The 27,211-nt window shown below is 40.9% G+C and overlaps 1 protein-coding gene across 3 annotated transcripts in view; it reads right to left on the bottom strand.

Moving 5' to 3' along the window:
• Window positions 1–1,053: 1,053 nt before the first annotated feature.
• TRUB1 (TruB pseudouridine synthase family member 1) overlaps window positions 1,054–27,211 on the bottom strand; it is a 39,761-nt gene continuing 13,603 nt past the window's right edge. For 2 of the 3 annotated variants that reach the window (XM_028730201.2, XM_028730200.2), the window contains exons 2-8: window positions 23,237–23,332; window positions 22,291–22,346; window positions 12,776–12,857; window positions 6,368–6,440; window positions 4,764–4,903; window positions 3,492–3,548; window positions 1,054–1,397 (exon numbers count right to left, since the gene is read on the bottom strand). In XM_028730201.2, the coding sequence (XP_028586034.2) occupies window positions 1,183–1,397; window positions 3,492–3,548; window positions 4,764–4,903; window positions 6,368–6,440; window positions 12,776–12,857; window positions 22,291–22,346; window positions 23,237–23,324 (711 nt within the window). In that variant the 5' untranslated portion in view covers window positions 23,325–23,332 and the 3' untranslated portion in view covers window positions 1,054–1,182. The remainder of the gene's footprint in view (window positions 1,398–3,491; window positions 3,549–4,763; window positions 4,904–6,367; window positions 6,441–12,775; window positions 12,858–22,290; window positions 22,347–23,236; window positions 23,333–27,211) is intronic. The other variant, XM_077930278.1, reaches the window with a different exon arrangement.

The raw sequence follows: 27,211 nt of genomic DNA, 5'->3' as shown, positions 1-27,211 counted from the left end.
GAGAGAATCACAGTCCTTGGTGGATAAGGGATGAAGCATAAGTATGCTCCTAGATCCACTTTGTTGCTGCTGCTCAGATATTAGCTATTGCCCAGAGTCCTTTTTAGATTGTGTACACACTGTGTATTTAAAGCACATTTGAAGCACACACACAGCCCATCTAAAATTCTGTGCACTGTAGTTTGTTAAGGGTTGCTGGGAATTGTCACTCTGTGCCCTGATTTTTTTTTGGGAGAAGTCATATGTTTTAAATGGTTTGGTTAATCACCTTTCTTTGGAAATAATCACCTTTATTTGGATAGGCCAACTTCACCTGCAGCCTGCAGCCTAGACATTGCCGCTGTCATCCGTTCCAAGAATCTCATGACTCCAACAGCTTTAAAGAAATAGTCTACACACACAAAAGTACTGGGAAGGACAATAATGAATCAGAAAAAAAGCAAGGCATTAATGCAGAGAAGAGATGTATATAATAAGATTCTCTTCAAGCAATTATAGGTAAGATGTGCTGAGAAATGAAAAAAGAGAAAACTTAGCTATAGAACTAGCCGCAGTGTATCAGCATACATGTCAATTCTTCAAAAAGAAGAAACACACTGAAAAGCACAAGTATGGATCTTTAAATCCAGAGGTACATCTGCACACTTTCCCTAATTACCAGTACTCAGTATGGTAATTTAGGGCCCTATTGGCTTTATATAACCACAGTCTTCTAGGCTGTTTTTACTGTATTGCTGCTATATTTATTTTTTATTATTTCAAACTGTATTTATACAAATTTAATATTGTAACTTGCTTTTTGAAGGGGCTTTGCTTTTAAAGGTGAGATGTAAGTACACAAACAAACAAACAAACAAACAAACAAATAAGAACATGGAAGCAAATTCAAATTTTAGAAGTGTCCTGCAAGGTCTTTTACAGGGTGTAGTGATGAGTCTGCTTCCTTGACAAAAAAGTTCACAACACAATACGGACATTATGAAAGGAAATAAATGCTGGGCATCTTTGTGTGTGTCTGTATGCTTCAGCGTGAACAGAAGAGATAGAAAGGTATCATTTTCATTGCATTGTAATTTGTCATCCTCCACGCACTGGACTGTAAATTTACAGGGGAAGACAAGACAATCCCAGAGCAATCTTAAAACATCTCAGTCATTCAGTCTTTTTCCTTGACCTGACTTATCACTTATCTTCAGAGTTCATGGCGCATTCTTCAGACAGCTCCATCTTTAATTTTTTACAAGGCGGTTCTTCCTGGAGGAGAGGCATGCAACACTCCAGAGACCGAGCAACTTCATCAATGGTCCATTTGTCTTCATAAAGAATATGCTCTTCTAGGGTAAACGGTCCCTGTTTGGTTCGGGTCAATTCCAGCACAGTGGCACAGGAGGACAGCTCTGCAGCATCAAAAGGGAGAAAACAAAAGCCAAGCTTGCAAACAGCACACCAATATTTTACAGAACTTGAAACTAGCACCCCAGTGGGAAATATGGGATATATATTATAACATCACCACTATGGTAGAATATAGAGTTGTATCCTGTACCAGTCCTACTCAGAGTAGATCCATTCGAATTAATGAACCTATGTTTGTCATAATCATTTATTTTAAAGGCATTGGATACAGCCCAGAGTATTTTTAAACCACGTAGTGTGCATCTTTGGCAATGTATTCTTTAAATACCAAATGGATAGATCTGGTGTCGTGTACTGACTAAGGAACTGAGCTACAAATCAGAAAGTCCCTGGTTTCAATCTCACCTCAGCCATAAACTCACTAGGTGGCCTTAGGCAAGCCACTCTGTCTCAACCTCAGTTCCCCCTTCAGCAATAGCAGGGGATAATACTAATGTGCCTTACAGGGTTGTTGTAAGGGTAACAACTAGATAATGAACCTTGAAGCACCTTGAACATTTGACACATTATACAAACATTAACCATTAAACATTTCATTATCCAAATACGCTGCACATCTCATGGAAATGCAATTGGGGGGGGGGTACATTTCCCCACTACATTACTGCAACACATTATACATAGGGATGCACCTGAAGATGGTTTGGAAACTTCAGCTGGTGCAGAATTCATTGGCCAGGTTGCTACCAGAGCAAGACGGTTTGAGCATATTACACTGATCCTGGCCCGAATGCACTGGCTGACAATTAGTTTTCGGGCCCAATTCAAAGTGATGATTTTTAACCTATAAAGTCTTAACCTATAAACCTATAAATGGCTCAGGACTGCAATACCTCAAGGACCACTTCTCGTATGAACTGACCTAGACCCTGCATTCATAATTTAGGGCCCTTCCTTGTGTGTCGCCTCCATGAGAAGTCCAGAGGGTGGCAACACGAGAAAAAGCCTTTCCTGCACTGGCTCTCCACTTGTGGAATGCTCTTCTCAGGGAGGCCTGGCTGGCACCATCATTTTTCCTTAGGCACCACACAAAAACTTTCCTCTATAACCAGGCCTTTGGCCTCTAACTATGAGTGGCCTTTTAGAAGTGGGTGGGATGTAATGTTGTTGTTTTGCTCCCCCCCTGGTTTTAATGTATCTATGTGCTTTTGTTTCTTTGTAAGTTGCTTTGGGTTACCTTGGGCAAGATAAAGTGACTAACAAATTTTAACAACAACAATAGTAATGCACAAACACATTTTATGATAAGATTTTTGACACAAGGTCAAACTGCATGCCTTAATAAGCTGTTGACATGACATGTAGTACCTTTCTAGACTCCTTTAAAAATGAAAAGCGCCTGCAGGAGACTTCCCATGTGCAGTGCTGCCCCAAACAGAGCTAGTGTTCACATTACAGAGTATTAATATTACACAGTTGCCATTCAAACCCTGTTACACACCGATGGCTGCTTACTGAATTCGGTCTCTGCCAAAGGAGGAAAGTTGAGCACCAATAATTCTTGGTGTACAGCCATTATGTTCTGTTCATGCTGAGCAGAATCTAAAAGAGCTTAGTGTTTAAAAATGGCTGAACTTATCCTCCTGTCAATGATTATGTTACTCCCTGGGTGAAGTATAGCCAAATAAAAATTCCTTTTGTGGGATCACATCTCAGGTCAGAGGAAAAGCTGATTAAGTCATCATAAACAACAGGGGCAAATCCAGATGGGATGGTTATATCATGTTTGCAACTTTGCGCATTCGGATTTCAAAGCATTATTTATCATCGTAACCTTTAAAAACAGGAACTTTCTTACCTCTCCACCCCCATCTGTTTATCTTGCAGGAAAAGAGAGTTCTTACTCCTCTCTCATAAGTCCATGGCCAAACCAACCACTTTACTGCTGCCCTCGAAGGACCACTTTTGTAGTCAATTCACTCAGGTTCATCTTGTGCTACAGAGGTCCAAACCACGGCAAACAGTGCCGCAGCCCCAGTGCGCACATCTGGCAGCCAGAGATACTGACAGCTGATCTGGCCCTCTGTTAACAGGAACACTTGCTCCCCGAGCGATTGTGCTTTGTCTGTGCCTACCTTTGCCAATATCGTTGACCAAGCTTCTGACATAAAAGCCGCCGCCACATTCAACATCTGGAATGTTAACGGTGACATGGTAAATTGCCAGCATAGCACAAAAATCTACTTTACATAGAAATGTAAAAATGCACTAAGCAAACAATAGAGTGATTAAAATATTTATGGGTTATAATATAAATTATTCATCCTGTAACATATGTGAGGGTGAGATTGTGAAGCTGGCGAAGAGCGGAAAGCAAACAGGAATAAAATGCACCGGCTTAACAATCATTCACTTTACAGCACCAGCTTCAGGATTTCAGTACTTCGGAGCCTTCATTTGGAGAAGGAGGAGGAGGAGGAGGAGGAGGAGAAGAAGAAAAAGAAGAAAGATACCATGTCAGGTCATATATTTATCCATTGTTGCTTGAAGGGTGGGGAGATTATTTGAAGTGCTAGCAAAAAGCATCTATGAATATTTTAAAGCACTGAGCAAACTTTTAAAAGTCTACGCACATCACACATATCCAGGAAGACCCAAGACAGTTTAAAATCTGCTCGCTATAAAGAGCTGCAAATCACCCGAGCAGTAAGTCGTAACCACTGAAATGACATAGTACATTGAAACACGGTTTGCATATTATGCAAAAGAGGAGAGCACTTAACCTGCAAGTCAAACATAGACCCAAACTGTTAGCCTCACCAAGTGACACTTACTTAACACTTTGAAAATGTGCAAAGTTGTTTACTTCCGCTTTTGAACAATGTTGCAACCACTCCCATAAGTTACCAAAGTGTCCAAAGGCTGAGCAATCAGTGTTTTCCCCAGTTCATACAGGGTGGGGTAGTGTTTGCAGCTGTGATCTCCTGGGTCTACATCCATCAGCTTAGCCTACACTGCCTTTTCATCACACTCGATAGAAAAGAGAACAGCATGTCATGGCTGACATCCCTGTCTGATTATTGGCAAAAGGGACTCAGCAGGAAGATCACTACTGTCCTTAATGGTCTTTCTCTGAAACACAGGGCCCAGAGATTCTCAGTCTGTACGCATCGATAGTCCATTGCTACGTATATAGTTGCACTGTAGATCCATAGGTCAAAATAATGTTGACTTCAGCACATTAAGATAATGGCCATGTGGTTCATCCAAGTTACTCAATTGTCTAAAGGTGGTCTATATTTCACTGATACAGCACTTAAAATAAAAGGCAATGGGAGAATTCCTTAGTTTGGCCTAGGTCTCATGATTCACATTTTAAAATTATCACCGCATTATTGGATCCTTACCAAGCGTTAAGAATGGCGGCTTGAAACTCCTAAGAGTGAGACTGTAGACCATAACTTGTCTGGCAGGCTTTGCTTCAACAACTTCTCCTTTCTTAACCAGAGTGGACAACCTCTGTCCATCTCTCTTCAGGGCACAATAGCTGATCAAAGAGTGAATACAACAGGGTATTTCTTATTTATTTCATTTTATTTCATATATTTATATACCACTCAATACAAGTAAATCTTTAAGATGTTTACAAAACAACAAATACAACAGATTCAATCCAGAATAGTGCTAAGGAGAACCATCTGTCCAGGTGAATAAATAAATAATAAATCTCATATACACACACATGTCAGATGCTGTTGCGGTTGCTCGAGAGTAACCAGGCAGGACTCCGACCTGTCTTTTATAGGCTTTATTTTGGTGCAAACTATTTACAATGAAGAGCGTCATAAGTTCATGTCTGGCTCAATTGCTAGCAGAATACGGGAGTGGTCTGTTTTTGTACCTCCCCCAACATAAAAGTTTCGTCACCCCAAGCCTTTTCCGCCTCTCCCTGCGCCTCAAACTACTGCACATGATTGAGGATGGCAGGGGTGTGCTTCCCTCCTCTCCGGCTTGCTCAGGCTCTCTCTAGCATCCTCTGGTCCTTGCACCTCTTCTCCACTGGAGGTGGGGAACTGCTTCGCAAGATTTTCGGAGGCTCCCTGTAACACAACTCCCCCTCTATCCCTCGCCACTGAGCCGATGGCAGTTCCCTGACAATATAGATATATGTTTCATTGCCTGCTGTCATGCATTTAAAAAGCGCTCTGGGGTGGGCAGAAGGTCTACCAGTGGACCACTGTTCAGTTTCTGGTATAATTGATGGTGGCTGAAACTTGCTAAGTCCAGCACTAGGAGACCTTGATTTGATTTAGCAAGACCCTTCTCACATTCTCAGAACCAAGGTCTGCCTTTATGAATTTAATAGGCATAGTTGAACCATTAACATTCAATAAAAAAGAGAAGATGCCTGCCAATCTGAAATTAGCTCATCTCTGATGAAGACACCTCATCATACATTTTATCACCATCCTGTTCATACGTGACCCTAACATTCTGACACAGGGATCCATAAGGGAATGAGCATTTGCCAAGAACAAGTGGCACTTCCACAGTTTCTATGCCAAGCATTGTATTTGGTACTTCAAAGACTGCATGATCACTGTGTAAATTGGACTGGACTGCCTCAAGCGTCCCTCCAAGAAGCACTGTTACCTTCACTGAGAACACTTCCTATTATTGGTATACAAAAGTGTCCTAAAATGCAACACTGCCCATTAAGCAATACTATTTGATTTTGGTTTAAATATTCAAGGCAAGGGAAAGCTTTGCTTCAGTGATGACCAAAGGCCTGAAATTCAGTCATAACAGACAGCATCATGAGCTATTTGCATGCGCTGTTCAAGTCAATGTCACTCTTGGCTGTAATTCTGTCAAGTTAATAAATTCTTTCCAGACTGCCCTGTCTTGCCAGCTTTCTGCTCTACAGAGGTCACTTTCTACTGCCAGCAAAATGAGATTTTGCAGGCAGGCTTCCCAAAGATGACGTTCAACTATTTATCAAAGCACTTACATCGGGGGAACTTGCATGATGCTGCCTGTGAACTTCTGCAGGACATTCTCAAGATCCTCTTTTGTTATCCAATCTGCCAAAAGAGAAAACATGGGCATATGTACATTTCAGTATTCATTATTTGTGTAACAACTGACAAACTTTGAGCACTTCGGAGAATTGAGAAGAAAGCTGCTGATCTTTTGGATTTTATATTAAAGCCAAGACAATACATTGAGTACTTTACCAACTTCATCTGATATACCAGCTATGATTCTATCTGAACAGATAGTCTTGCAACAATTGTCTATGCTCTATTAACACCCCAGATGGATTACTGCAATGCATTATACATGGTGTTGCCTTTGTCTGGAAATGTCCGCTAGCCCAAAATAGCAAGATTATCGACAGTAGATATCAGCATATCACACCAGTCCATCATCATTTGCATTGACTTCCAGTCCATTCCTGGGTCCAATTCCAAGTGATGGTATTAAATAATAAAGCTCCAAATGGATTGCTTCTGGTAGTATATACTTGCCTGGCCATTAACATCTAAATCAGAGGGCCCTTTTCAAATTACCCCACTTAGTGAGGTGAGGACAGTGATGACCAGGAAAAGGGACTTCTTGGTGGTGGCACCCCAGTTATGGAATGTTCTCCCTAAAAGGGCTTGAGGATCTCTTTGGTACCAGGTGAAGCCATTTTCATTTTCCTAGGCTTTGGAACACCTATAGTTTTACTGATTTTTAGTTCTTCCATTTATTTTGTTTCCCTCTGCTGTTTCCCTCTTTAGTCGTGTCTTTATTGTTCTCATCTGCTTCATGGCAGCTTCATCTGCTTCATGCCCATGTTAGTTTTTAATATTCACTATTTTATTTTTGTATTGTGTTGCTTCTAAATTTGTGAACTGCCCATTGTGAACTGGATATATAAATATCCTAAATAAATAAAATATAACTGACTAGCCAATACCAACCTTGAACATTTTAAATGACATTAGGGCCAGTCATCATTTTTTGGTCCAAAAAAAGAGTCAGGCAATAGTCCAGAAAGTTAAGTAAGGCTAAGTAGCAAAAGTATGTAATTTCTTCTCTTCCCCTTTTGTCTCATGCGCTACTAACAAAGATATCCCGTCAGGAATGATGGGAACTGTAGTTCAACAAAACCTGAAGGGCACCAGGTTTGGAAGAATGGCTTAACCTATGCCACAGAATAATTGTGCAAGTAAATGAATAGGTTAAAAGATATGTGGGGTATCTAATTTGCATCACATTATCCTGAACACAAGGATATGTGGACCAAAAGAGGGGCAAAATATTCATAAATCTATTTGATTTAAAATTCTCAACACACATCAGCCTTTATATTACCAGAGGGAGAAAAAGAAATATAACCCCATAAACACGGAACTTTCTGCACACAGGATTTGGCTGCTTATTTGCTTCCACTCCAATCTGAACGCTCATTTTTCTGATAAGCTATGTAATGTTATGAAAATCTTCCTCTATCGAATTGTAATGTATGCAAATGCAAGTCGATCTAAGACTCTTCTTAATAACTAGGATGTGCAACATGGTAGGGGAGAATGTAGTAGATACATTATGAAATACTCAGTGCACAAAACGTTTTCTTCCTCACGAGAGATTAAAGAAAAATTTAGAATGGCCTAGCTATCTGGGTTCCGATTTCCAGCACATTAATAATTCTAGGGTATTATGATGCTCACTTTTTACATAATCTAGTTATCATTATCCAATGCAGTACAGCCAGAATATAAATCTCGCCTTTCTAGCATATGCGCCCACACTCTCACATATACATTGCCAAGAGACGGCTCAAAAGAATCACAAGCACACTGAGTACAACTCCCGTCAAAGACCGATTTCTGGAGAAACCAAAACATAGACTTCAGGAACATAATGCAACAGAATACAGATATTTGGACTCTGACCAAAAGGTCAGATTTGGAACTGGTTATCCTTCCTGCAGTTATTAACCTGAACATCCCCTCTGCTCAGCCTCCCTCCCTCTGGTGAATCCCAATGGATTCCTGCCAAGGAATAAATAAATATCATGAATGGCTTTTTCTTCTTCTTCTTATGCTTTAATCCTTGCTCTTTACTTCTTCTAGGCACTTGCAGCTCCCTTCCTGAACAGATGGCTCTCGTGATACAGATAAGAGGGTTATTCCTTGAAAAGAAAACATTTCATCTCTTATGCTGTATCGGAAGGAAACAACTTTAATATCTCACTTTATACAAAGAGAACATTTGGAACCGCGATGGCAGATGCTGCTACTGTGCCCAGCAGCAGTCTAAATGAAGTGTCATTAATGATAATGCTGCAGCAGTTCATAAATCAGTCAGGGCTGCAGGAGGGGAACAATATGTACGGGAATGAGGAGAGGGAGAGACAGGCTCCCTGGTGCTGCAGACACCCTGTTTGCTTCTAAGATCATGCTCCTATGACTCATGGCATGTGGGTGCAGGTGTGTAAAAATCAATCATTCAAATTTTTTTTATGATGTTTTGATTTACATCAGATTTTTTAAAAATTGTAAATATTAAGTTTCCCTTAAATAATAGCTAATATTAAGTAATCTTGATATAAGAATGTTAGCCCTACAGGTTAATCTCTAAATTGAACCAATGGGTGGGATTTACCTAATGAGTCCCATTGGCGGAAGCCCTTTGAAGGTCTTCTGCTTGCACAATGGGGCTTCTCCTCTCTTCTCCCCCTACAATTGATTCTGGAAGGATCAGGAGAACACACAGGGAGAAGAGAAGGGGGCATCATTCAGTCTGGCAAACTGAAATGGTTGCGCTGACAAAACAGTCAACTTGGTGCAATGTTAAATACTTCCTATTGCCTCTACCAAATATCTAGACTTAAATAATGCTTTTCTGTATAAATGAAGAACCAATCTGAACATTTCTCAAATGGGAATGTTTGCATTTTCTACCTACCAAACACAGGCATTTCATCTTCACCTGATGAAAAAAAACTGTTCTAGTTTGCCCAGTAACTATTAGGCCTTCCTTTGACCTATATCAATCATACGCATTTCATTTTTGTTTTGCTACTTTTGGCGGGTGGGGTGGGGTATCTCAGCCTAAGAGCAGAGTGAAACAACACTGGAAAACAGAAGACAATAAAAAACGACCTATATTCACATGCTTAACATCATAAACTCTTATGGGTTCTAAGGCTGAACATATTTAGGATATTTTTAAGACATCCCTGCTACCAGTTATAAAGGAAAACATGCATGGGGTGGGGAGAGGTAAGCAATAAAGCTCTTTCAACATTTCCTTTTGCTGTTGGTGCCTGAAAGACCTTATTTTCAAACAACCTTTGGACACTTTGTAGGACTAAAATTTCAGTTTTTGTTTTTGATTTGAAAAATAGGAACCTTACCATAAGAAGAGGGTATACTCTGAGCCCAGCACTGTATTTGGGAAATAATTTGTGAATTTTAAGATACTGTTCAAATTATCCTGGGCTTCTGTTTTTAAGAGGCTTTAAATTTAATTACTATTCACAAACAAGTGAGCAAATAGTACAAGTACAAAAAATCAGAAATTGGTAGCAAATCTATACTCCTGCTAGGACAAACACCAGGGAAGCAGGGACAAAACATAGCACTAATAATATATAACACTAATAATTATAAATACAAGCCAAGATTAAAAACAACATCAAAATACTATGGTGGATGATCCTTTTTGCGGTTTGTGGCAAACGTTTGTAGAAAACTGCAGCAATTATTTTCAGCTGCTACTGCAAAGATGGCAGCCTTGTTTGTAATGATTTTATTGTGGTCTGCCAATATTTATTAATCTACAGCTTTTACTGTTGATCTGTTTTTGTACACCACATCAAGGATTTTTAAAAGAAATTGAGTCATGGCTTGAAGTTTTCTATACCTGACATCATATATGTAATCAGGTAAGGGGCAAAAGTGGGTGTAATTTGATCAAAATGGCCTGGTGGGCCAATCTTCCAGGCTTAATTAGGCTTGCAGGCCGGAGGTTCTTCAGCCCTGGCTTATAATATCTGAATTGGGCCTTTGGCTAGTTTGCTCATTCAGCATTAAAAATTAATCAAGCAACAGACATGAATTAAAATGAAGGTAGGTCTGTGAGGCAGTATAAGTTGTGAGGCAATATTATATTTTAAGAGGTGTGGGAAAAGTGAGAACATACTGCATGCAAGAAAAAGGAGTAAAGAAAAAAAATCCACAGAGACCTCCTTTATCACCACAAGGCAACAGAAGATAATTTATCATGGTTACCTGTTACTGGGTATTATAAATACAGAGGGTTGCATAGCAGTTGCTAGGAGACCAGCTATCTATAGCTCTGTTCTCTTTAAGTTGTGAAGGAATTAATGAGAGTAGTAGCAAGTTTGCTCCGCAATTAGTGGCATGTTATTTCTCAGAAGCACAGGAGAGATGCATCTTTGCATATGACCAAAAGCAAGGCACGCAACAAAGCAGAAACCTAGCAACCATTCCAGCTATTTAAAAGGCTCTTGTTCTCCTCCTTGGATGAATTTGTTGATTTAGCTGTTTGTCTGAAATGTAAAACAGCACTGAGAGGTGATAGAAAGATCTGAAGAGAAGGGTCTACTTTGAGGAAGTAGTAAGAACTGGAAACTTCCCCCGTTGCATTATCAACCACAGAAGGATCATCTCCTAGGGTGGGTGGAATGAAAGAAAACATTTACAATAGACAGTTAACTCATGGTCATCCCATTATGCTATGATTATGGCTATTGTTAGTGGAGCAAGAAGCCTTATAGGTATCACCTCACAAACAGGCATCACAAATACTTACATACCCACAGCAGGAACTTTAAGTGATTACAACCCCAATTCCTCTACACCCAACATACTACTTACATGCTTTTTCTTTCTTGCTTCATTAAAAGCACACATAGTAGTACTTTGATTGCAGAGCGTCAATTCAGAAGAAAACATGACACCATACTCATTCTCTGTGCCCAAACCAAGTTGAGACACCAAGGATGTGCATGCACAAGCTTGAGGATATTCAGGCAGTGCACGCTAGCCCAACACAGCTCAGGAGGGGATAGCTCAGTTGGTAGAACGTGAGGCTCTTAATCTCAGGCTTGTGAGTTTGAGCCCCATGTTGGGTGAAAGATTCCTGCATTGCAGGGGGTTGGACTAGATGATCCTCATGATCACTTCCAACTCTACAAGTCTGTGCTTCTGTGATCTCTGAAAGTTTAGTCAAGGGAAACCTGCACACAACATACCACCTTTTAAAAGCACAAATGCCCATTACATCCCTACCACATGCATGTAGAGACAGAGGTAGGAAATATGGGAAGCTCACTTCTACTGAGTCAGAGCACTAACCATCCAGATCACTCTTGTTCATGCTAACTGGAATTGGCTCTCCACAGCTTCAGACCCTAACTCAGATACCAGGGACTGAGCCTTTGCATGCACTCTATCAGTGAGCTAGGGTCCTTCCAACTCCTCATCTAAAAAAGAAGCAATATCAATCACAATCCACTGGTGGTTTCTGGGAACGGACCAAGCTGAAATGCAAGCTAAGCAACTAAAGCCAGGGATGGGAAACTGGGGAGTTCAACATCTGGAGGGCCACATCTCCCATTAGACCTAGTAAGTATAGCCAACAGTCAGGCATATTGGGAGCTGGAGTCTAACATATGCAGAGTTACAGTTCCTAAATGCCTGCTGATTAATTACAGTGATGCGCTCAGTAACTAGGGGTCTGTGGATTTATATGACCTTCAAGTGTTGAGTTCAGTTTCTCAGAAGTCATCTTAAAAGCTGACAAAGAATCCCCATTTCCAAGATGTTGCAAACCATTTAATCTGTCAGCTAGACTAACAAAATTCCTTTAAAAATAAGCTACAAACCTGAGCCTGACACCCACAGAGAAATTTACAGTCTGCAAATAAAAACATCCTGAAGATCCCAGGCCACAGAGAGGTTAGGCTGGCCTCAACTAGAGCCAGGGCTTTCTCGGCTGCGGCTCCAATCTGGTGGAACGCTCTGTCACAAGAGACTAGGGCCCTGCAGGACCTGACATCTTTCCGCAGGGCCTGCAAGATAGAGCTGTTCCACCAGGCCTTTGATCAGGGCGCAGCCTGACCCCCTCCTCTGGCAATCTGCACAGAATGTTGCTTAATGGTTGCCATTAATTTGATTTTAATTAATTTTATAATGAATGTTTTTAGAATGTTGGATTATTTTGATTGTTGTTAGCCGCCCTGAGCCCAGCTTCGGCTGGGGAGGGCGGGATATAAATAAATTATTATTATTATTATTATTATTATTATTATTATTATTATTATTATTATCTTTGCTGCAATCTAAACAAAGCACTGCAGTCAAACAGTCAGAACAGAACACGTTATGTGATTCTTTACCGTAAGGTTTTTCTTCTGTTACTTTGCCTGTAGAATCAAATGTGTCAGTTGCCTTTCCCAATTCCCCAACAGCTGTGTATTTCTGTAAGGGAAGAAAATAATTAGTGTGAAACACGGAGTGGAGGGCAACAGAGGTTTAATGAAAAATATCACCAGCATCTTGAGTTTATACCATGCCACCAAGCTAGACAATTCAGAAAAAAAGAAACAATTATGGAGATGAACAAATCTATTCCTGTACATGCACATTCCCATTCTGATTTAGAGTACTCATAAAAACAGAAGTATACTAACTGGATATTATAAAAAGTGTAAGTCACACCCATGAAAGAATACTAAATGTTAGAATATTTTAGTGAAATCAAGGGTAGATATAACACAGGAATGCACTCAGTCAGCGTTGGTGAGCCTGTCATCAAGAAGGATTGCACAATGCTATAAAATCAGATTATAAAAAAGAAAAAACTGAGAGAAAGAAGGAGATGACTTCAGTTCCCTTTGTGAATGCCATCACCTCTGGAAAGAGAAAAGGAAACAGCACAGGCAGCAATACAGACAAGGAAAAGTGGAAGAATATTATCTCTAAATTGAAACTGAGGCACAGAGCTTTCAGTCAAACTGAGCACCGCTTGCCACATTTGCCTTTTTTTTTTTTTTACAAAAGCTTACTACGTATTTAGAATCAAGACACACAAAAAGATTTTGCATCACAATTTTAGTAAGTATATGCATGTGTGTATGTGTGTGTGTGTGTGTGCACATTTATGTACACAAGTGTAGCCTAGGCATTCGGCTGAATACATGAAAACCAAAGCAGGTAGAGGAACAGAACTCGATGTGTTGGTTCTGATGCTGGGCGTGCAAATTCCACCCCAAACCCTTGCAAGTGTAGCATGAAGGTAGCCTCAAGCAGACATAGTGCGAATAGAGCTTTTAAGTTCTCTTACTTTGCTTCCAGGCAAGGCCTGCTAAGTGCCAGCTCTAGCAGTGGTGAGGATACACTCACGAGATCTCCCAGGAAGTCAGATTGTTCTGCAAGATCTTGCAAAAGCATCCCTAACACTCCCAGAGCTGGCATGCTGAGCAGGCTCCGCCCAAGAGTCAAGGCCAAGAGCTTAAAACCTCTTTTTGCATTGGGTAACCCCAAGCAGACCTGGCATGAAAACCTTTTAAGCTCTCAGTCTACCCTGCTGAGCAAGGCCCAGTGGGAGCACTGGGGATGCTCTCTTCCTTATCGGCTACCTTATAGAAGTCAGGCTGGCTTTGTGGGAGGCTCCAGGCGTTTGTTACATCTGCTTTCCATGTATACATGTAACCCTTGGAACCAAACCCTCATGCAAGATGAGGTATGCTAAGATAGTCCTAGCTGCTGCTAAACATGCAGTTCCCATCATTAGGAAAACAGGGAAAGCAAGAACAAGCATATTTGAAGTAAATAAGATAGTAAATAGGATTTCCCAATAATGCATTGGTTAATGAATAGTCAAAATGCTGCTCTGATGCCTAAGCAAGCATATTTAAGCCATAGAATTAAGAGGGATGTTTAGGTATAATTCATGTCTGAAGATGGAAAAGTTCATGATACACACTTCCCATCTATCTGTCCCTTCCACAGAAGCTAGTACAGTAGATAGTATGCTGAACTTGAACTAGGGACACTTGGATGCCAATCCTCAATCACTGGTGAAGCTCCCTAGGCAACCTTGGACCAATCACTATCTCACTGAACCTAATGTACCCCATGGAGTTGTTGTGAGGAAAAAAGCGGATAGCCTTCAGTTAGGAAGCCCTGGGCTTCTTTGAAGAAAACAGCAACCATCATTGAATGGAGAAGACCTTGAAGACACAAGAACTCCATGTGCTCAGAGTTCCTGCCCCTGCAATGAATCACGGAATCAGAGCACAGAAAACGATTGGATTACCTAGCCATGGTTCAGAATTTTACATACTTCCATCATAATCTTACTCGGGCTTGCATTGAATATAATCAGGTGTGACCTTAGATTTTATGAATACAAGATCTCAGTCACTAGCAAGTAACAATTAAGCTAGTGTAGTTAAAGCCATGGTTTTCCCAGTAGTGATGTATGGAAGTGAGAGCTGGACCATAAAGAAGGCTGATCACCGAAGAATTGATTCTTTTGAATTATGGTGCTGGAGGAGACTCTTGAGAGTCCCATGGACTGCAAGAAGATCAAACGCATCCATTCTTAAGGAAATCAGCCCTGAGTGCTCACTGGAAGGACAGATCGTGAAGCTGAGGCTCCAGTACTTTGGCCACCTCATGAGTAGAGAAGACTCCCTGGAGAAGACACTGATGCTGGGAAAGATGGAGGGCACAAGGAGAAGGGGGCGACAGAGGACGAGATGGTTGGATAGTGTTTTCGAGGTTACCAGCATGAGTTTGACCAAACTGCGGGAGGTAGTGGAGGACAGAGGTGCCTGGCGTGCTCTGGTCCATGGGGTCACGAAGAGTCGGACACGACTAAACAACTAAACAACAACAAACAATTAAGCCACAGTTAACGAGAAAATTAACCACCTGCCCCCAACTGCTAAAGCAACCCAGACTGTTCCCTAGATCAGCATTGTTTTTAGGGATGCTGGTGATTAAAAAAAGACAGAGTGAGATCCAAGAGTTGCCTCTCAGCATTGCAAGGTATATTAGGGGGGCTTTCCTGGACTATGTAGTACAGCTGCTTAGAAAGTGTTATGTACTGAAGTTCTCACCCTGGGCCAGCAGGGGGATAATGTAGATAGTTATGCAAATGAAGGATCGGAAAGTGACGTTCAGTGATTGGATAGTTTTGTATGCAAATGAAGGATCGAAAAGTGACGTTCAGTGATTGGATAGTTTTAGAAAATGGCAACAGTTGCATTGTTCTGGAGCTCTATATAAGCAGGCTGACTGAGCTCCTCAGCTAGTTCTGTTTTGGCATCTGAATAAAGAAGAGCTGTTTAAAGAATCGCTGTGTCGTCTGACATGTTCGCCCACAACTTAACAGAAAGTATCTCTGAGCAGCACCAATTAACCAAAGGCTTATTAAACCCGTGATGAACCAATGAGTTTGGGAATCCAGCATAGCTATAAATTCTCAGAAAAGGACAAGCTCACGTGTGGTGTTAGATTATCCTCCATCTACACTACATAAGCAAGTGATTATGGACAAAGTATATGATTGCAGGATGATTTATTTATCCCACAAAAATATCATTTACTCCTAAATAATAAGTGTGTTATATTATTATGCCTCTGTTCTCTTATCTAAGATACTGTAACACAAACTCAAAATAAAGCCCCCTCTCTACATAAGATATGAAAAGGGAGACTACAGACATCATTCCATCTCAATAACACCATTAAAGTGGTATTTTTTTATGAAGATTAGATAATGAAAATAGAAGCATCCAGCAAGTCAAACCCAAAGAGTAAAACTTTAAGGCCAAGAGCAGGTTATAGACAACGGAGCAAATTTAAATTTAACGAATAGTCAACATGATGTCTTAATACCAAGAAACATTACAACTCTCTTCTAGAATAATTTTTCTCTGGAGAGAAAAAGCTGACTTTGTACTAACACTGCACTAAATTTCTTTTACTGCAAGATGCTGTAATTGTTCTGTCACTGCTGAAGAACTACAAGTGTAGCTGGATCATTTGACCCTGTATATCCACCTCTACTTTGTGACTAGATTAACTCACAGGGTGACCTGACTTCCAGTGAGGCAGGCGAGTCCTTAATATTTAACAGGAAAATTTGCAGATAATTGCACTGGATCCAAGATGTTCATATACTTAGGACATTGGAAAGCTTGAGCACAGCAACTGTGTGAGAATAATATGAACCTGAACATTTTAATTTATACTATTAGTAAAGTTTTTATTATTATTTATGCTATTAAACAGATAAACTCTTACTAGATTTTTAGCACGATGTCAGCATGCTAAAATTGCAGCAGTGTGAGAACTAGACCTGGATCTATCCAATACACTTATTCCTTTGTTTATAACCCATGACAGTGGCAAATGGGGCTCATCAACGTGGTAAGGTATCCCATCTAGGAGAGGGAAAACTCTGATCCTAAACTTCTGCTGCTTTGCAGGAAATCTCAGGAGAAGAAAAGGCTAAGCAGCAAACCATAAGCTGCCACATTCAGATACAATGGCAAGTTATTGTTGTTGCTACACTAATGTGGAAATATTCTAATCTACTGACTTCACATACTCTCTTCACATACACAAACGCAAAGTTTGCTGCCGTTTGTACATGTAAGAGAAAACTATGGTTTGCTATTGCATCTGCATGGTGTCTCTCTTTCTCTGTGTTAACAGAACCTCTGTTAATCTGTTTAGTAAATTTGTATCTTGCCCTTCCAGTGAATGAAAATACGTTTAGTGAAGGATGTGAATTCCAAATTTCTCAACACTATTGACAGAGCAAAAAATGAATTGCTATAGGAAGGATGTTTTTTGGAGGTATTTCTGTGGCAATTATAATGTGTTCTATAGCTTTTGAAACCTTACATGTACGAAAGCTTTGTGACTCCAAAGCAGAGTCAAAATAGGTTGTGGTCCATGAATAGGCCATTGGCCAACTTCTGGTGGACCACTTAGTGCTATGTATTTTGCAAAGGATGCTGGTCTACGTAGCATTTGATGTGATTCAGCAGAGCATGTCATACATTTTTAAGCAAGAATGAACATTCACTTAATGCGTATTAGCTGCTCCTTGCTTTGAAAACATCAGTGGACCATGGGGGATCTTCACGGTTTTTGTATCACCCTACACCTGCTATACAAAATTCCAGGTTTTCCGGAACCAATCTTTCCAAACCCAGAAGCCTGTTCCCATTTGATCCCTGTGCCTACAATGAGCTCCATTGTTAACAACATGAAAGTGATTCCAGTTTGCTTTATCATAGCAGCACCAATAAAAGTAGCTTGACAAGTAGCTATCCATGTTTATTCAGAATTATGTCTCAGTGTTTTTTAATGGTGCTTATTCCAAGGAAAATGTGTATGGGTTCGCAACCTGAATGCTTTTTGTTTGTAAGTCATGGCATCAGTATTCCTCCTAGATAACCAACGGATAATGGTACTTTTATGATTTGTGCACATATGCATGTGTATTATCCCTTGATGACTGCAACAGTGGACAATGACTTGTATGAACAAATTGAACCATCACCAAACTAACACTACAGAAACAACTCTCTGTCAGCTGCTGTCATTTGTAAAAGACTATCAGCAGGCAGCATGATCATAAATCTCACTCCTTATGGGAAGATTTAACCATCAGCTGAACAGGCCTGAAAATAGAGCACTGAGTGCAATAAGGAGGGGGAGAAAGGCTAATTCAGCTTTACACACCACAGAGCAGCAAGTCACCCAGATAAAGTATCCTTAAATCTTAATTTGTTTAGCAAAGCTATTCTGCAGACTTGTTTAAATACATTCAGGCAAACTCAGATCTAATTTGAAATTGTTTATCATCATTTACAATAATTACTTGCACACTACAGGTGCTTAATGGGTTCCAGGAAAGACTGCTTTGCCCAAGCATCAGTAAAACTGCCTCTTTCTAAAATATACATCTTTGCCATCAATTAGCATTTCCATTAGAACAAATAGCTGATTGTGTTAAGAATGGTTAGCAAAAGTGAACATCCCTGCATATGCACTGTGTCCAGAAGAATACCAAAAGCTAGCAATTACCGAAAGCAACATAATGTTTTTTTAGAGGAAGCCATCAAATGCATTACTAACTCTTACCAGTTACTCCCATTCAATATACAACAGGCACTATAGAAGTGTCCCCTTCCATAGTAATCCTATTTCATAAGCATGGATCTATTTCCTGAAGGTCTTGTGGGAGACACACAAACCTGTCTACTAAGCTATAGGCTCCCATAGCTCTAGATAAGGAGTGAGGAACCTGTGCCTCTCCAGATGGTCATTTGTGGTGGCTGATAGCTCCTGGACCTGGTGGGGGCAGCCAAGGTTATGTAGGCAGGGCCAATAAGGTAACATGGGTGGGAACATGGGTAGGGCCAAATTTGTTCTGGTTTTCTTCCCATTCTCCCCCCTGCAAAGGCATGGACACAAAAGAATTGCAATTGTATAAGAACTTAGCGCCTAACTCAGTGTTTTTCAATGTTGGGTCCCCAGCTATTGTTGTACTGCAATTCCCATCATCCATAGCTAGCAGGACCAGTGGTCAGGGATGATGGGAGATGTAGTCTAACAGAAACTGGAGACCCAAGTTTGAGAAACATTGCTAACTAAACTGAAACGTCTCTAACCTTGGTTTAGAAGGGCAATCTACACCCACAGAATCCACTGCCCGACTCAAGGCATTCTATGGGAGAGAGTTGTGAAGTCAGAGGCGGGACTTGCTGGTAGTAATTATTTTGACTGGCTAGACAGATGAGGTGGGCAGAAGCATGTAGGAAGCCTCTCAGTCAGTGGAAATATGTTAATAATGACTGTGGGTGACAGGAGAAAGCCTAGACAATAGATTTCGAGGTCTGAGGGGCTCAGAATCTTAGATGGGCTATATTCCACTTTGCTCCAAAGAGGAGCCTTCACTGTTGGCCATGCCAGTTAGGACTTATGCGAGATGAAGTTTAACAACATCTGAAGGACCACTGGTTCCCCACCCCTGTTCCAGATACTAAATTCCCGCTGTAATGGAATAGGAAACAAAAAGAAAAATTAAAAACATCAGACATTCATTACAGTGGTACCTTGGGATGCGAACGGGATTCATACAAAGTCAAGATTGCCAACCAGAAAGTTGCTCATCATTTAAGTCTCTACTTCCATGCAGCATCCAAGCTGATTTTGCCACACCGGTTTAAATGTCTTGTGAAAAATAGCTCTTTGACCTTTGGATTAATTCTAATCTTTCTGTGTACCTGAGTACAAAATGCATGCACTACCTGTCACGGGGTGTTAGGTGAATTCTGCTTCTAAAAAAGGCAAAGGGAAAAAAGCAACCAGGGAAGGACACCACAAGAAACTTATAAGCCAGCAATAGTCTCAGTCTAGAGGGAAATTAGCCATTATGTTCCTCGAGCCCCTCTGACAGCAAGCTTGTGTCAGAGTAAAACAGAACAGTTCCATTTCAGACAACTAATTAAAGTGGCTTCCATTACCCATTTGGGGATCCCTGGGAAATTCAACTGACTATTAAAAAATATCTGAGTTGTTCAAGACCACGGCAAGCTCAGTAAACCCCTTGTTCTGTTCATCTTTTTCCTCCCTAACCTCTGAGGCCACTGGGAGCCTGGATTTGATGTTATCCGGGTGACATTTTGATAACGGTTCTCTCTGGAGAGATGACAACCTTTGAGATCAAACGCTCATTCACCTATCGCTTAAACAAGAAGCTGCAATTAATGCAGGGGAGTCAATTCTAATCTTCTGCAAGTCAGTGAAGCTCCTGGGGATTCAGATAAAAAACAGCTAGCCTAGGAGAGCCCATTTTAAAAGAGCGGATTTTCAACTAGTTAGCGCATTGGAGATCACAGTACAGATTACTCACACTGAGCCTCTCATTCCCAGGGGAAAGTGAAATCACTCTCGTCTGACCTACTTGAGGGAAGTAGAACTACTGTTATATGGAAGAAGCTACAACTGGATAATGCACAATGCAATCAAATGAATCCACACAGATGAAGTAGCAGAAATCTGCACCACTGTATCTAGTCATAGCTAACACTGACAACAGCTAGTTTTGCCAGATATGAGGTATCTCTGTTGTCAGAGAATATAGGGCCACACCAGAAAAATAGGTAAACAGGTGTCCTGGGATAATAAATTTGGGAAATGGAAGCTAAGAGCATTTCTAACTATTCAGCAGCAATTAAAGCATCTTAACAACTATTTGCACCTCCTCTCCAGAGCCAGAAAGCATATTTACTAGCCAGCTTCAACAAAGGTGAATTTTAATAAACAGATCACCTTTAGGGCTGAAACACCCAACATCATCCACTTACTTCCAAGCAGATCTGTGCAAGATGATAGTGTAGGAGTTCAAAGTTAAGTGGCTCTTTGCTTCACTTTTGAAGCTGAGCTGTTGCATCCAACACTGTCATTCAGCAAGCCCTGTGCTTGAACAGGTCCATTTCTCCATGCTGGGCAGATGAATCCAACACAGCAAAAGCACTGATGGAGCCATTGTGCAAGAGCTTGTGCGAGTTTGAAGTCTCATTAAACTACCTTTTTATGCTCCTATCCTCTCTATATACAAAGCTATCTGGTTGTGGAACCTCTTTCACAAGATGACCCTCTAGTGAAACAAGTTCAGTGCTAATTCTCTTTCACTTAGCAGTATGTGGGATACAACCCCCAATGATCACCAAGTTCTAATTTTATTTCTTGAGCCCTGGAGGACTAAGCTCTCTCTTTTGTCAGTACATATATTTTGCGGGTAAGTATTAAAACTCACCAGTGTGTATAAATTGAGATCTCAATTAACCAAGCATAATTTCCAAAACAACCAAGGAACTGCCATTTCTAATCTCACACCAGAAATTTCATACGCTGTATCAAAGAGGAAGTGTAACATGTCCTCCAGCTGCGTCCAGCGTGTTCATGCAGATTACATTATGTTATGCTTTTCCTCCCTTGACACATTATGCACATTAATTGCACTATTTCTGCACCCTGCAAGTTTATGGCTACTGCCAACAGTGAATACGAAGCTGAAAAGCTTCCATACCACAGATCATCAGCTACATACAGAATTCCACTCAAGAAGTGGTGCCTAGCATCTATTGGGGTTGGCAGAGTAGAAGTCAGCAAGGTCAACAGGAGGCAGAGTCAGAACCAATGAAAGGCAGGGCCAACTCATTCCAGTTTTGCCTCATCCTCCTCCCTGCTCCGTTCTACAAGGGCAACACCGAGGCTAAGAAAGGAGAAGTCGATAAGACACTGCTCCCCCTGGACTGAATGCAAGTGAGAAATTAAGCCGGGGGAGAGGCTGGCTAATGGCCGGTTGAAGTTAGTGGGGCAGTGCCACAATCCACCCTAGCGGAACAACCTCTGTTGCTGCCTTTTCTTATGGGCTTCCTATCAGATATTTTGACTTAAAATAAGTTAATGGAAGCAGTTTCACATCTTCTCCTTCCCCTAAAAAACATCTCAGAAGGTTGGGGGAGCATCACAAACAGCATGGAATGGAGCATGGAGTGGTGCAGAAGGGAAGGAAGTGACAGGAGACTTTCCCGCTGTGAACTTCCTTACGTTATATTAGGATCCAAGCCAAGGAAGCATTAACCGTTAAAGAATTAACCAGAATGTGCACAGCCAGGATTCCAATGTAGGTTAAGCCTCAAGGCCTCACTTCTTTTAGACAGACTTGTTTTGTCAAAGCAATTTAAAGATCAGTGTGATTCCCAGTCTTTGCTATCTGAAAATAGTGTCTGCCCTCACCTCCCTATTCATAGTTAGTTTATTCACTTAAGGTGGAAAACATGCAGAAAACATGAAGTACCCCATTTTTCCTTACCTTAGAACCTGCCAGCAAGCTGCTCAGCATTTTAGTTCCTTTTCCAATGCCAACCACTGTTAACAAAGAGAAACATTACTTCAACAACTGCCCCTGTCACCTCTGTATTCACTACTGCTGTCTGTAAAACATCATGCCAGTAACAAATATTATTTCACGCAATTCTGACACTTTCCATTAACAGGGTCAATCGATTGAAAACGATGACAGAAGAAATTTTAGGAGGGGGAAAAATACTCTGGTGCTTTTCATTTTTCCAGTATGTCAGGGTGGGGTGGGGTATGGTGCATCAAGAAGCAATGCACATAAGTGCAATGTATTGCTAAAAGGACCATCAATCTACATTGGGGTCCTTCCGAACTATTTTAAAGAGTCTGCAGTATTTATGACTAAGCAAGCAGTACTCATTTCTCCAACGTCAGTGGCTTAAAAAAGGAATGCCAGCAAAGACAAAATACGGTAATTCAGTTTATTTGCCCAGTTTACAATAACAGAAAAAAGGACCTGCTTTATTTCTATTATTGTTGTTTTAAGCTGTTTTTAATGTTGCATAATGTTGCAACCCACCTTGGGAACTTAAAAGCTGGCTTCAGATGTAATGCTAGGCCTTAAAGTATGCTTTTGTACTGGGCACAAGCTGCAGGCTGGTGTACTCAGTCCAAGCACTTCTGCTTTGGAGTGAACAGGTAAACAAACCACAGCTGGACTAGCTTAGTATGATGGCAGAACCTCAGAAAATATAACATAAAAACCATAAAATCAATGGACATCATAAAATGGCAGTCCAGGAGCAGAGGAACCAGCTATTTAAACCAGCCATCTGCACAGGACTGAAGAAAAATTTCACATGGAAAAGCTGCTAATGTGGCAGACAAGTTATCTTCAGTGGGAGAGAGTTCTCTAGGGACATTTCAAATAAATAAATGACTGCTAATATGCAAATTACCTAACACTCCTGCAGCACTGCTATCCAGAATCCCACCATGTCCAATCTTTAACATTTTATTCTTCTTCCTTCTACTAAGCTTTGGCATACCGGCTTCTGAAAAAATAAGATCCCAAAGGATAAAAAGCTTCATAGAACTTCATAAAAATAACAAACAAGGCACATAAATCTGCCGTTCACATTGAAAGGTACCAAAGTGGCACAACTAATTTAATGGAAACAGTTTAATCCCAAGGAGGGAGGAAAATTGTGAATCAGAATCCTAGGATTTGTCGTATCATAAAACGAATAGCATACCTAGAGCTTGTTCTCATATCTACCATAAGCTGGCATCAGATAATTAATAATTTTAATAGTTAACGGACAGGGTGCATTATTTTCCCCAACAACGTACAAGAAGCATCACATTTACTGATTTGTTACAGTAATAAAACCATAACTAGCAACAGTCACAGAATTTTTCCAGTGTTGTCAACAGTGCACAGCAGTCTCTCAATATGTTTCCCACATTTAATTACATATAATGGCTTGGATCCAGCAGACTACATGCACAACCAAGTCCCTTGCTGGCTATGTAAAGAAACGATATGAGATTGCATGCTGTTCTGTAGATAACACTGTGAAAGCCCTGCCTGCACTTGCATTCCCAGCTACAAGGTTGCGAGCAGATGGCAATGTGGTGCTCAAGTCAGGGGATGCAGTAGCTAACCCAGTTTCCTCCAACCTGGTACCCTCCAGCTGTTTTGGATTACAGCTCCTATTGGCCACTGCCAGCATAGTACTGAAATTGTAGTTCAGAACACCAGGAGGGTACCAAGCTGGGAAAGGTGGATCTGAAGCAGATCTACAGGTGCAAAACCCAGGTACAAACCTTAACCAAGTCCCTGTGTGTGGGTTTTTTTAACTGCTGTGTGTTTAAAACCCTGCTCCAAATGCATTGGAAGAAAGGCAAAATACAGAGGCCACCTATACTGACATTCCACTGGCTCTTGTTTACACAAGCATTTTCCTGATCCCATGCCTGGCGTGCTCTGGTCCATGGGGTCACGAAGAGTCGGACACGACTAAACGACTAAACAACAACAACAACATGACCTGGATCTCCTTTTTTATGATACTGCTTTGTTGTGCATTTTAATCTTGTTTTTAAATTGGTTTTTGTGTATTTGGCTTTTATAATTTGTAAACCACTTAGCAACCCGCTTGGCCATTAAGCAGCATAAAGGTAAAGGGACCCCTGACCATTAGGTCCAGTCATGACCGACTTTGGGATTGCAGCGCTCATCTCGCTTTATTGGCCGAGGGAGCCGGCGTACAGCTTCTGGGTCATGTGACCAGCATGACTAAGCCGCTTCTGGCGAACCAGAGCAGCGCACGGAAATGCCGTTTACCTTCCCGCCAGAGCGGTACCTATTTATCTACTTGCACTTTGACGTGCTTTTGAACTGCTAGGTTGGCAGGGGATTAAGCAGTATATTATCCAATAAAATAATCACAACAAAAACCGATGCATCTGAAATTGAATAAGTGAAATTGAATTTGTGCTTTAGTAATGAATACTTCATAGAAGCCAATAATAAACTGCTGTTAACTATTACCTGCTATTGGTCCATTTTTTATTTCCTACAAACTGAGGGTGAGCACATGCTTACCATCCCCATTTAAATCAATGGGCCCAGTACATGCAAAAAAACTTAGTGCTCAGAAATGGTGGTAAATCCAGAAACAAAGCTAGATTGCAAATAATTCATAAATTTTGCCAAAATATGTTGGTAACTTTCTCTTTCCAGCAAGGCAACTCATATGACTAGTGGCCATGTCCCTACAAAAACTGGCTTCTCATTGGAGAACACTTACACAGCATCCACTATTTGGATATTTTAGGACATATCTAAGCTCTTGCCTTTCCCTCAACAGGAACATCCAAATAAAAGTTTTCCACGTTACATACTCATGCAAAGATACAAATGGTCCCAACTCTAGAACCCCCAAATTCAGCTCCAAATTAGGCATGTTGACAATATTAAAAAAAACCTCAGAAGCTACACAATCATTTGGTTAGAAAAGAAGGTTTGGGATGCTTTTTTAAAGGCATGCCACAGATACATACCGTATTTTTTGCACCATAACACTCACTTTTTTCCTCCTAAAAAGTAAGGGGAAATGTCTGTGCGTGTTATGGAGGGAATGCCTACGGGTGGCATGCCTACGGATTTTCCTCCTCTAAAAACTATGTGTGTGTTATGGTCGGGTGCGTGTTATAGAGCGAAAAATACAGTAACTCCTTTCTGCATCTTGGGTTAATTGCAACAGGAGAACCATATCAGCACTCTTGACATAAATGTGAAGTGAGAAATGCTATCCATCAAGTCAGACTTCCATGGATTATGCTGGAAGATCAGATAAAGTGTGGAGACATTTGTTCTTTGCACCTGTTTGCAAAGACAATGGAATCCGCAGAATTTGGGCCCAAGTCCAAGGCACCACATCGCTATGGACAAGATAGGTGGGAAACAGGTAGGTATCAGTACAACACCCAGCATGATCATTTTTTCTAGTGCTCCATACGTCAGTCCCCTTGTCTGAGGCTGGTTACTGACTGCATCATGGGAGGAGCAAAGAGGTGGCAGGCCAAAGCCAACCAGAACTTGAACATGCTCAGCAAACACACTGGTATGCCAGCAGGATCAGGCCAGCATTTGGTGTACTCCACACTGTGTCCTGGTGTGTTCCCTCGCCTCCAGTTCCACACCATCAAAGAACCCCTACAAAAAAAGCTTTTAGTTTTTCCCCAGGAGGTAGTGTTGAGAATAGCAGATAGACGGCAGGAGGGGAGACCAAATGTGATGGGCAGATCACTGCCCCCGCCAACAGCTGTGGGGTGGGAATCAAAGACTATTGTTCTTTTGAAAGTTACCAATGACAAAAAACAACAACAACAAACCACTGGGTTTTCCTTTGAAGGGATGCCACAGTTACTCTGGAAAGTCTGTATTACAGATGTGGCAGAAAAAGAAACGAAAAATCCACCATCGCAATCTGTTATCGTGAAAATGAAAATACATGAACAAACACCATTTAGAAGAGCTTAAGACAGAAGTGGATGAAAGAGATTAAGACAGGAAACTACACATTATCAGGGTCTTTCCTTGTAATTATCTGGGTTGCCAAGCTTTTGCTACTACTGCTATTATTATTATTATTATTATTATTATTCCAGTGTAGGAATGAAGCAGTTGTAAAGAATGCAATTAGGTGGATGGAGGTGGGGAGCGGGCAAGAAATGAGCACTACCTGAAGGGAAGCAATACCCACTGTCCAATGCCTAAAATGACCAAAGTGCACCACTGTGTATAGAAAACAGTGCCAGATTTAGGTTTGATGAGGCCCTAAGCTACTGAAGGTAATGGGGCCCTTTACATGTCCAGCTGTCCTTTTTCAACAACAAATTGTTACTGTTTTTTGTGTTGAATATATGTTATATGGTAATTTATGGACCTAATAGGTATCTAAAACCATTTGCACATGTTGCCATGCAACCAGTCCATGCAGAATGTAGGCATCCTACATATAGAAATGAGCAAACCAGGGATATTTTAGGGAGCAGGCTAGCAGGTGGGGCCCATTACTTACATCTTAGGAGCCTATACAACACAAAACACTGTTGCTGTATGTAGGTTTTATTTATTTGTTCTTTATCTTATATTTTGGAAATGTACATCCAGGGGGTTTTTGTCCTTTAAATTTTTTGGGGGGCCCTAAGCTATATCTTGTTTAGCTTACACATAAATTTGGCGCTGAGGAAATAATGAAAAAAAGGGTTGTGCAGCATTCAGAGTCTCCGAGTCAACTAAACTCCACTACTTCCTCACACGCCTTAGGCAGGCATAGGCAAACTTGGCCCTCCAGATGTTCTGGGACTACAGTGGTACCTCTGGTTAAGAACTTAATTTGTTCTGGAGGTCCGTTCTTAAC

Source organism: Podarcis muralis, chromosome 6, assembly GCF_964188315.1.
Source record: "Podarcis muralis chromosome 6, rPodMur119.hap1.1, whole genome shotgun sequence".
Lineage (NCBI taxonomy): Eukaryota > Metazoa > Chordata > Lepidosauria > Squamata > Lacertidae > Podarcis > Podarcis muralis.
Note: the sequence above shows the minus strand (reverse complement) of the source record. Positions and strands in the feature narration are given on the sequence as shown.